Genomic DNA, 12,693 nt, shown 5'->3' with positions numbered 1-12,693 from the left:
TAGATCTGGTTTACTTGGCCATATGTTCGTATGCTATTGCCTTTATGTCGAAAGCTTTCACCAAATATGTATTTCATAATATTGAAGCTAACATGTTTCTGTCAAACATTACATTCAAATTGTGTTATTCGCGTCAACACCACATATACATACACTCCTCGTCGGGGAAAAAATCTTAATCAGAAATTCAAACATACTCACACATACCTTCTTCACAAACCAGATCGTTCAAATAAAACCGGTTTCATAAACGAGATTTAGACCGACACTGAAGATCACAAAGAACCAGAATAACGCAGCTGTACATTACAAACTGGTTTGTTATGAACTGTGCCTCATTGGAGGCGTGACAAGACATCACGATTTTGACTAACCTACTTCGGGTAGAAAAGGATCGTCATGAGCCTGTGAGTATGTAAACGAAATCTATTCTGGGTGGGGTCGGTTGTGCACCCTGACAAGGCACATTTGGTCTCTCCGTGACTGTGGCGTTAGTGCTTTATGTTTACCTGAGAACGACTGCGGATTGTGTACGGCTCATGGACGCTGTGATTCACGATGTAAAGGCGATATCATAAATCAATGAAGGATAACTGTAGAGTACACATTGGTGGATTATCGCCCGGAATCCGGATTATCATCTGCATAACTTTGCTTCACCATGTAGTACTGTATACCCAAGGTTTGTACATCTTTTCCACGTCTTTAACGATTGTTGATGTCAACTGACTTGTTTAAACATTCCGCTGATGTTATGAAATGTAGAAATCGGTTAAATTACACTCGTCGACACACTTCCCTCGACGAAGAAAGTTCACAAGAGGGACAAACAGTATTTTTCAGCATAATGTAAACCTATTCGTCACCATAGTGCTGGTTGGAACGGAGAGGGAAAATATCCCCTGATAAACATTAATATTTGAAGCGTGTAATGTCGTACACAACGTGGACGGTAAACTAATTATCAATTACCTTTTCATAATCAAATGGATTTCATGAACAAACTGTCCAAACAGACAGAAACTGGGCATTATCAATGTTCAAATAGTCTAATTACATTAAATAATATATTCGCAGTTGTTTTTACATTCGTAAAGTTTATGTTCTCTGTTGTTTATACGTCCATGCAGTTTGCATTCTCAGTTGTTTATAAGTCCACACAGTCTATGCTTGCAGTTGTTTATACATTCATACAGTTTATGTTCTCAGTTGTTTATACATTCATACAGTTTATGTTCTCAGTTATACATTCGTACAGTTTATGTTCTCAGCTGTTTATACATTCATACAGTTGCGATGTACACAGTTGTTATTACATTCATACAGTTAATGTTCTCAGTTGTTATATATTCGTGCAGTTTATGTTCTCAGTTGTTTATACATTCATACAGTCTATGTTCTCAGTTGTTTATACATTCATACAGTTTATGTTCTCAGCTGTTTATACATTCATACAGTCTATGTTCTCAGTTGTTTATACATTCGTACAGTTTATGTTCTCAGCTGTTTATACATTCATACAGTCTATGTTCTCAGTTGTTTATACATTCATACAGTCTATGTTCTCAGTTGTTTATACATTCATACAGTCTATGTTCTCAGTTGTTTATACATTCATACAGTCTATGTTCTCAGTTGTTTGTACATTCATACAGTCTATGTTCTCAGTTGTTTGTACATTCATACAGTCTATGTTCTCAGTTGTTTATGCAATGATACAATTTATGTTCTCAGTTGTTTATACGTCCATGCGGTCTCTGCATTCGCAGTTGTTTATAAATCCACACAGTCTATGCTTGCAGTTGTTTATACATTCGTACAGTTTGTGTTCTCAGTTGCTTATACATTCATACAGTCTATATTCTCAGTTGCTTATACATTCATACAGTCTATATTCTCAGTTGTTTGTTCATTCATACAGTCTATGTTCTCAGTTGTTTGTACATTCATACAGTCTATGTTCTCAGTTGTTTGTACATTCATACAGTCTATGTTCTCAGTTATACGTTCATACATCCTATTATATATTTATCACAATGAAGAAAGCACTACAATGAAACCTTATTACAATTTGACATCATCGTGATCATGACATCACTCATCTCTGCAACCGAGAACGTATCCGTGGTCTAGTGAATAGAGCGTCTGTCCTGAGAGCGGAAGGTGAGGGTTCGATACCCTGTCGCGTCTAACCAAAAGAATTGAAAAGATGGTACTTGTTGTTACCCTGCCTGGCGCTCGGCATTGAGGGGTTAAAAAAGGACTGGCTGGTTCGGAGTCACTATACTGTGTGTGAGTGGGGAATTCATGTTAAACTGCAGCATGGTAACTCAGTGGGCTAGCACTATAAAATCGGCATTACTTCAGACTAGTACAAGCAGCCACACACACACACTCACTCACGCACGCACTCACGCACGCACGCACGCACACGTGTCGCTATATAAGTGCAATATATCTGGGCCGCGACGTTAAACCCCATTTCTACCCGTCTGTATCCACTTGTATGCCTAAACCTCTGTCAATCCGCCTGTTCATACCTACCTTTTAGCCACCTGTCTATCTACCGACATGTCTATATGTGCCTGCCTGTCTACCTACCTCCTACCTACGGGTTCACCTGCCTGTCTTCACATACCCACCAAACATACAGTAAACGACGTTTATAACACACACTCTTATTACGAACTAACGTATAAAACAAACGTTTTTGTTGGTCCCGGTCATTTGTGGATTTATGTATAGATGCTTACGAACTGCGGTTATACGGAACTAAAATTCGTGGTCCCTTTTCCAGTTCGTTATAATCGTAGTTTACTGGACAACAGTTTGTCTTTCCGTTGCACTAGGGGCGTCAACATTTGACATGCAAAGTTGCGTCGCTTAGGCATGCCAGAAACCTATGGTCGTGGGTTCGAATCCCGTTTCGCCTCCATTATGTTTCTAGGCTTGTTAGCACCATACCCGTGATCATGGGTTTCACCAAAGTGGTAAACGTCTGAGACCTGCATCACTTTGGCCTTTCCTCGGGCATATTCGTAGAAATATAACGGTTACTGCAATACTTTCAAAGCGACGTAAAAAAACAAGAAATCTGCGTCCCCGTGACTGATCTACCTGTATCTACACATCACCAGCACATTGTATTCCCGGAACATGAGGTGTAAACAGTGTTGGTCCCAGGTATGGCTCATCAAAGCGTATTATCTTCAGTTTGTCAATATTGGCATTACCGCCGCGTGTATATATTCATTATTTAATTTACTCTTGTGAACATTTACACGGCAGCTATATCATGGACTAATCAATACTGTATTGCATAGTAATCTCTCGTTGCTCAAATACACCATGCAGGAATTCCGCCAATAGAAAGCCAATACATACCGCGTTCGATGAAACTGCAAATCATCGTTTAATAAAAGTCGATTTGCGTAATGAAACTTTTTTTGTATGAAATCATTATATCCCCCGAATCAAAATACTAGTAAATGGCTCTGTTGTAAGTGAGTGAGTATTGATTTTACGCCGCTTTTAGCAATATTCCAGCAATATCACGGCGGGGGACACCAGAAATGGGCTTCACACATTGTACCCATGTCGGGAATCGAACCCGGGTCTTCGGCGTGACGAGCGAACGCTTTTACCACTAGGCTACCCGACCAACCCGGCTCTGTTGTACAGTAGGTCATCCACTGGATCAATTTGAATGTATATGTCGCTATTTAATGACCAATCCACTGGGGGCGGTCGGGTAGCCTAGTGGTTAAAGCGTTAGCCCGTCATACCGAAGACCCGGGTTCGATTCCTGACATGTGTACAATGTGTGAAGCCCATTTCAGGTGTCCCCCGCCGTGATATTGCTGGAATATTGCTAAAAGCGGCGTAAAACCATACTCACTCACTCACTCCAATCCACTGAAATGAGTGAATGGCAAGTTAGTTCCAAAGGTGCCCAAATATCCATTAAAATGAAAATAGGACCCCTGGCTAATTCAATTTTAATGCATTCAAATCATGGACTAAAGTTATGCCAGTAACTTAGTAATACTTTCAAGTAATACTTCAAGAGCAACACACTATTACTGTAAACCATGAAATTATTGTCAGCATGAACGTCAGGCGAAAAATGCTTGTATGTATAACATACCGCATTATTAGCTTGACTAATTGGAGTTTATTGCCACTTCAGGTTCATTTGACAAGCAATGGACAATTAATAACCTTGGAGAGCTACGGGTCATTCCGGACTATTTGTACATCCTGAATTAATGTTGTGTGTTCCGAGCCTTCACAAGTGACAGATAATCCGTCATTACTTGTGGCTCGGAGGTTAATCTTATTATTACCAATCTTTTTTCTGAGAAAATGTAGAAAAATGTGTTTTTTCTGGTCTCAGATGGAGACATCAGCTCATGTCGTTTGCTGATGAGTGTTTATTATTTCAAATGTAGGGTTCCTCGCATCAATTTCATGAAGCATTGGTCTGCACTCTCATTAACTGTGTGACGCATTTACTTCATCATTTACAGTAAATGCTCATTGACATGAATCATTGTCTTCAGCTGCTACCCCCTACCCTCTCTCCGGATGTGTGTCCGGTCGAGATGACATCCTCAGCATTGATGAATTGGACATCGTTCTGAAATGGATGCCAGATACGTTCACGAACCCGGATGACATATGTGAGACACAGCTCGGCGAGGGATCCTATCTGTGTCGAGTACGTATGTACAGCGCATTATAACTACGTATACGCATGTCTGTATTATGCTATGTTACAAGGAACATTTAAATTGATTCCTCACCTGTACCGATGGTAAAATTAACCATTTCAACTCAAGGGAAGTTTCATAACGAGAGGATAGACTTACGTATTAATCATATGGATTCACGTATTTCCCGCCATACATATTGTACGATTATGACTATATAATAAGCATGCGTATGAACCACTATCAAATAGTGATGACACAAGGTGTTTTAAAAACGCGAGCGTAACATCCAGCCCCACCGTTGGCATCTGTTACAAACACATGCAAAGGCAAGTTAAGTGTTCACCTGAAAATTTTGTCTGAGTTTCTCAAATTTAACATTACCTTGTCCGGAAAAATGAATTTGATCCACGTACACCATGCTCTGTCGAGAGTTGATTGAATTATTTACATTTCCGTGGGGTCCACAACAAATAATGTAACAATCGCGTGCATATTTTGAGACCATACTGACGGGTATGATATGAAATGTAAAGCCCTGAACAAGGATATGTATGTTTCTCTTGTATTTTATTCATCAACATGTTGTCTTATTACTTTAACACGAACATAAATTAATTTAACATAATTTAACACAACATTCTTCATAACACGTTCTAAACCTTCAAGGATTATAGAAATATTTGAAACATATTTAACAGTTAATTTCACACCGTTTCAGCATTTGTATCCGTAGCCGAGGTCGACTTCTACATGACCTCAAATCGAACAAACCAGGTTCAGGCCCTGCTGTTGACGCATCTTTTCCGACGAAATTGAAAATGATTCTTTTGGATGTCAGGACAATTGTATGAGTAAATATTTTAGATACGGGCACAAGATTGTGTTGGCGTGGATACAGTCGTGCCTCGTTTATACGGACACTTGCGTCACTTCACAATTCGTCCGTATAAACGAATTTCCGTATAACTGAAACCAGCTTTTTACTGGAAGTCTGTCATGGAATCTTACAAACCTGACAAAAAATGGTTAATTTAAACAACGTCACAGATGTGTTTTATATCAGGATGAGTACAGCGGGAACTACAGCAGCATCTGTGGAGGGGTGTGGTGCGGGGACCCTTCCAGCGGGCAGTGCACTCTCGTCGACGCCAATGACGGCGTACAATGTGGGAATAAGAAGGTAGGAACCGCCAGGTGGCATGTTCTCAGAATTAATAATGTTGCATTAATTGTATCCCCTATACATTTAAATACAATAAGTAGACGCCAATGACGGCGTACAGTGTGGGAAAAAGATGGTAGGAACCGCCAGGTGGCATGTTCTCAGAATGAATAATGTTGCATCAATTGTATCCCCTATACATTTAAATACAATAAGTAGACGCCAATGACGGCGTACAGTGTGGGAAAAAGATGGTAGGAACCGCCAGTTGACATGTTCTCAGAATTAATAATGTTGCATCAATTGTATCCCCTATACATTTAAATACAATAAGTAGACGCCAATGACGGCGTACAGTGTGGGAAAAAGATGGTAGGAACCGCCAGTTGACATGTTCTCAGAATTAATAATGTTGCATCAATTGTATCCCCTATACATTTAAATACATTAAGTAGACGCCAATGTATCACGAATACATTGTATCACGAATACATTTACGAATGTACGGAAATGAGTCAATCTTCATATATTTTATCTGACATTTTGTTCAGCGACCATTGTACAGTGAATTCACTGACCAGGGATCAGTCCAAACTGCTTTCCTCCACATATTCGAATTCACAAATCGGAAGTGGTTAGAGCGTCTGCCGGAGAGCGGAAGGTCGGGGGTTCGGTCCCCTGGTCACGTCACACCAAACGACGTTAAAAGACGTTGGTCTTTGGTGTTCATCTGTCCGGAGTTCGACATGAGGGAATATCAAACAAGAATTGATCGGCTCGGAGTCACTGTGTCTGAGTAGGATATCCATGATAACCTTCGGCATTGGTTTCTTAGTGGATTTGCACTCAAAGACCGGAATACATCCGGACATAGGCAACCACACACACATGCAGATGCACGTCGCTATAGGCCTATATGCGTATATAAGCGCAATAACCTTGAACGCGACGTTAAACCAACCTTACCTCACCTCATCTACAAGCGGAAAAAACATACAGTATTCATAATGGCCGATACTTTTTGACAGAATCTTATTAAATGTATTTATGTTTGTGATATGTGTACATTCATGGTCAACAGTGGTGCCGTAACGGGGAGTGCCGCTTCTCTGATCAAGCCGTCGCCACTCCAAGTAAGTTGAGAGTTGCCAGGTGTGAGCATTACTTAATATTTTATTTATTATACATGAATATTTAAATTAAATTTCAAAGAGATATTCATGTCTTGATCTCATTCTCAAGCTACATGTTACAATCCTTATTTGATAGAGATAGAAAACATGATGATATAATACATCTTCTTGTGGTGACTCTCAATTGTTTCAACAAGAACCTTTTAACTTTTAAGATTTGTTTGTTTGTTTGTTGTTAAACGCCGCACTCAGAAATATTCCAGCTATATGATGGCGGTCTGTAAATAACCAAGTCTGGACCAGACAATCCAGTGATTGACATCATAAGCATCGATCTACGCAACAGAGATACGATGACATGCATCAACCAAGCCTGACCACCCGATCCCGTTTCTCGCCTATTACGACAAGTATAGTCGCCTTTTACGGCAAGCATGAGTTGCTGAAGACCTATTCTACTCCTTAATTTTTAAGAGCTTCATTTGATATTAATTATAATATGATTCGATGATCGATGACGGGTGGCCATCGTCGCGTGTAATGCGCTATAATTCGCTGAGCAGAGATGCGTGACTTATGCGCTCAAGGATCCAATGAGCGCGGGTTCGAGTCTCAGATTCGCCCTGATTATGATCCTTGGTTTCTTATACTGTTCTATAAGTTATTATAAACACACGCTCCCACTTTCCTGAAAAGGGATTACAATTTTTGCCATTAAGACATAGAACATGATCAAATAGTATGATTCAAAGTATTATTCTTATTGGTTATCTTTAAAGATTGCGTGTGTTCACAACGAGGAATTAAGAAGTATACATATTTTTCAGATTCCTGTCCATTTGGTGACTCTCCAATGACCAGCGGCATCGGAATATCGTGTCCGGATATGATATCACGTGACAGGAAGTTATGCTATGACGCAACCATAGAACAAACGTGTTGTCAATCTTGTCAAGCTGTAAGCATCTTCTTGAAAGGTATTCAACGCAACGTTTGTTAGCATCGGTATAATAATGTTTACAAAAATGTCTATATCGTGTGACGTTATATGAATAGTTTGATAATTAGGAGGGGCGATGGTGCTAATGCACAATGTGGACCTCCTTACTGTTACAATTAGCTTTAGTGTTGCTACTTACGATGCAAATACTTCCTGATGTGTGAATAAACAAACCTACTTGTGTGTGTATTGTTTAACGCCGCACTCAGCAGTATTCCCTCTGTATTACGGCGGTCTGTAAATAATCGAGTCTGGACAGAGACAATCCAGTGATTGACATCATGAACATAGATCAAAGCAATCGGGAAACGATGGCATTCTTCAACCAAGTCGGTGAGGCTGACCACCCGGACCCTTTAGTCGCCTCATACGACAAGCATCGATGAAGCTTAATTCTAACCCGGATCTTACGAAACGGATCTTCTTCGGCAAAGTTCCTGTAACGATTCTTGCACTTTCAGGATGCAACTATGGTGACAGGACGGATGGGTGCCGGAGAGACGATTGTTCACTGATGACTGCCGATGGGCTGTTGTCGTGCTGTCAGACATGTTCAAATTTTCTTCCGACGGAAAAACCACCAACGAGTTCAATCACTCCCAGAGCCAGCCAAGGTACAACCCGACCAGCGATAGAACCGTCCACACGAATACCACCAATTGATCAGAGGACCACGGAGATGTCTCGGCCGTCGAGAACGCACACTTCCACATTCAGTACTTCACAGGACGTTAGGACAAATAATGGACATGGCACTTCAACATCCCGGACATTAGCCACAAGGACCACGTCACCAACAACAAACAGACCACGGTCTACCGTGAGCCTTCCATCAGAAAGCACAACACCTGTACACGCACCTGATACAACCAGTAATCGACCAGGTACAACAGTAATCACGGCGGTACGTACTGGGACAACAACAGCACAAGCACCTGATACAACCAGTAATCGGCCAGGTACAACAGTAATCACGGCGGTACGTACTGAGACAACAACGGCACAGCCACCTGATACAACCAGTAATCGGCCAGGTACAACTGTAATCACGGCGGTACGTACTGGGACAACAACGGCACAGCCACCTGATACAACCAGTAATCGGCCAGGTACAACTGTAATCACGGCGGTACGTACTGGGACAACAACAGCACAAGCACCTGATACAACCACTGGTCAGCCAGGTACAACAGTAATCACAGGAGGACGTACTGGGACAACACCTCCACAGCCACCTGATACAACCACTGGTCAGCCAGGTACAACAGCAAACACAGGAGGACGTACTGGGACAACACCGGCCCAGCCACCTGATACAACCACTGGTCAGCCAGGTACAACAGTAATCACAGGAGGACGTACTGGGACAACACCTCCACAGCCACCTGATACAACCACTGGTCAGCCAGGTACAGGGGTATCTGGCTCACAGCAGGATAGTCCCAACGGTACGTAAAGAAATATGTGTTTGTTTAATTGTTGTTTAACGCCGCAGTCAGCAATGTTCCAGCTTTATGACGGCTGTCTGTAAATAATCGAGTCCAATCCAGTGATTGACATGAGTATCTATCTTCGCAATTGGGATACGATGACATGCATCAACCAAGTCAGCGAGCTTGTTCACCCGATCCCGTCAGTCGCCTCTTACGACAAGCACAGTCGCCTTTTACGGCGAGCATGGGTTGCTGAAGACCTATTTACTCCGAATCTTCATGTGTTCGTAAAGGAATAAATGGATCACGGCCATTCCTTTCTTTATTCGCGGTCCATGTTCATCACCAGCGTTATATGCTATTGTTAAAGTTCTGAGTAAAATGAACTTCGAAAAGATGTCAGAGTTATGGACTTCATCAACAACATACGCTGACTGTTTGATATCCACTTCTGATACGACATGATTTCCTTCTTCTGATTTTAAATAATTGTCTTTGCAGTTGTTGCTATGGGAACAGGCATTGGGGTCGGAGCAGCTGTTTTGATAGCTGTCATTGTGATAGTTGTCTATGTCGTTAGGAAGAGAGTGACGACGCCACAAGCACCACAGAACATGGAATCTGAAGATAATCATTCCATAGGCGGGGTACGTCAATTGACAGAATCCAGCTTGCATAACTAAGCTACAGACGATTCATAACATTTTTTATCCATTCATATAGTTTTTACTGCTATTTTGCTTTGTAGGCCCAATGGAATCTGTTTCGGGAGATAATCAAGACTGATGATGATGATGATGATGATGATGATTATTATTATTATTATTATTATTATTATTACGTCTTATGTGTATGATTTAAATCATTTCGCCTCTAATTAAATATTTCCTAATTTGTCCGCGTCTTAAGGGACAGTTTGAATATATTCTGATTACAATGAAATATTTAATGAACTATCTTTCTTGACAATGTGATTTCAAATTTTATACTGCTCTTAAACAACGAACATATTTTTGTGTTTCAGGAAGTATTTTTGATACCAACAATTTAGAATACATATTATCACATTGAAAAAAATGCGTCATTCCATATTCTCCATCTTTTTCAGGATTCATTTACTCGTTTGACCGCAGATATGAATGTTGCCAGCACTACGTGGTATCCAAGCTATCGAACATTCACCAATATGGTTTGACCATTGCATTAGAAGTGACCCGCGACAACATTCAGCACAAATGTTTGATATCTCCCATGAACTGAATTAAAAACGTTCATTGATCTTAATCTTTGACGGGGAAACAGCCTCAATTCACTTCAGATAATTGTGCTGATCCCTGTTTTGACGTGTCCAATTGAAATATCCAACCCTGCATTGTGTGTTCTCTTAGTGATCAATGTTTTGTGTGTACCTTAAATGCTTCTTTCATCAACAGTATTCAAACCTTTCAGTCTTATTTTCTTTGATTAAGTCAACCGCACCACATCTTCACCATACACATGTATGTGACAAACATCAAATACATATCCTTATTTGAAAGAAGCTATTTGAATAAATGTTTAACGGGAATTCTTACTCATTTTGGGTTTCTCAAAGACTTCTTCGGTGCATTTGACTGGACCGTTGTCATGTCAGGGATAACGTTAGACATTACTGACTACGTCTTTCGATTTACAAAGTAAAGTGTCTTCTACTTGATGGTTAAAGCGTTCATTCGTATCCCCCTCCATGATATTGCTGGAATATTGCTCAAAAGGCCTAAATGCTCACTCACTCAGACATTTCTGCTTTACCACCCTTCTTTTGTAATGTCCCATTCAACATTCAGTATTGCTTTTTCTTTCTTGGTATACTGCACTGGGGATTTTGGTGATAACGTACTGTGAACTATGATTAAGTGGTGTTGTAAGTGTTGATTAGACATATCGACGTACGATAGTTTAAACAATTAAATTCTATTTCTACCTGAAATATATAATAATTTGAAAAAAATACTTGATAGAAAATAGAATTTCTTATGTTTCCAGTTATCTTATTATTCAGAAATATTATAATATTATGTAGAACCTTCATACGCAACCCTTACACTGGAACAAAAAAAAGTGAAATAGATGCACGGTTCCTGTTATTACTTGTAAGGCTCAGATGCCATTACGCCATTGTCCATGTGTGTGCCTAGACCTGTGTAATTATTATTACCGATATAATTAAAAAGCGAACACTCAAATCTCCGATTTCGTTTTTTAGACATATTCACTTACGTTGAAGACTCCTCATAGATTATATTCATACCGGTACATACATGGGAATGATTCATATTTAACACCACAGGCCAGTGGTTGATATTGTGAGCAACGTGCCACGCAGTTGGGTTACGATGACACACAAGTCACCGATCCATTCTGCCGACCTGCTTAGGTTTCTTGGGACCAGTTTCAATCCGGAATCCCCATGGAACTTGAGAATTCCCACGAAAACTTGTGAATCCCCACGGGAACTTATGAATCCCCATGGGAACTTATGAATCCCCATGGGAACTTATGAATCCCCATGGGAACTTATGAATCCCCACGGGAACTTATGAATCCCCACGGAAACTTGGCCAAATACTACATTTATTATCATTGTATTGAACCTCTTGAAATGTGTGGCCTTTCACAAGGACAAGTGTGTAGCTGTAAAGTAGATTGACGTATATATTGGAAGTACAGAGTACACGGGTCCATTTTGGTACGTAGAGAACTACACAGAATGAATAATTCTATCATGTGTGGTATATCACGGTTACAGGGGGCACGGCTGTTTGAGAGTTCCTCTGAAGGTGTAAACGTCTGTCACTTGTACCACGTCGGGTTTTTGTCTCAAAAGCTGATCGATGAAATGCTGTTTAAAGACCTAAAGTAACCTATAGACGTCACAATGGAATTCCATTTATCAGTCATCAGCGCAACACCTTGATTCAGCGTATCTCGAAAATAATCACCTAATTTATTTCAGTAAACATTTACTGATATCTGGTTTTGATACACAAACTTACAAACGCGTCGCTTATGAAATGGACATTCGATGGATACCTTCAAACCAATCTCACTCACTGGAATGTTGTAAAGAGGGATATATTATAGTCGTATTCCATGAATATACATGTTCCGTGTAATATAACACAATCTACTTGTAATTTAACTCCATATTTTCTAAAATCTATTTTATATTCCAACGCATATGAGTATGACATTGAACTTATCTGGTTCT

General features: G+C 40.3%; 1 protein-coding gene across 1 annotated transcript; it reads left to right on the top strand.

The window, feature by feature from the left end:
- The first annotated feature begins 408 nt into the window (after positions 1 to 408).
- LOC139463796 (mucin-21-like) lies at positions 409 to 11,677 on the top strand. The gene is made up of 8 exons (XM_071245110.1): positions 409 to 682; positions 4,563 to 4,720; positions 5,779 to 5,895; positions 6,959 to 7,010; positions 7,838 to 7,987; positions 8,472 to 9,458; positions 9,945 to 10,090; positions 10,552 to 11,677. The coding sequence occupies exons 1-8, from the start codon at positions 583 to 585 to the stop codon at positions 10,636 to 10,638; spliced, it is 1,797 nt and encodes a 598-aa protein (XP_071101211.1). The 5' UTR covers positions 409 to 582; the 3' UTR covers positions 10,639 to 11,677.
- Positions 11,678 to 12,693: the final 1,016 nt, after the last annotated feature.

The sequence above is a fragment of the Haliotis cracherodii genome, unplaced genomic scaffold, assembly GCF_022045235.1.
Source record: "Haliotis cracherodii isolate W230 unplaced genomic scaffold, xgHalCrac1.p SCAF_16, whole genome shotgun sequence".
Lineage (NCBI taxonomy): Eukaryota > Metazoa > Mollusca > Gastropoda > Lepetellida > Haliotidae > Haliotis > Haliotis cracherodii.
Note: the sequence above shows the minus strand (reverse complement) of the source record. Positions and strands in the feature narration are given on the sequence as shown.

Bases quoted from the DNA above. Each gene is read 5' to 3' on its own strand.
- LOC139463796 (XM_071245110.1), top strand. From the start codon at position 583: ATGAAGGATAACTGTAGAGTACACATTGGTGGATTATCGCCCGGAATC. The intron at 5,896-6,958 runs GTAGGAACCGCC...CATGGTCAACAG, and splicing joins TACAATGTGGGAATAAGAAG to TGGTGCCGTAACGGGGAGTG. The intron at 9,459-9,944 runs GTACGTAAAGAA...TTGTCTTTGCAG, and splicing joins ACAGCAGGATAGTCCCAACG to TTGTTGCTATGGGAACAGGC.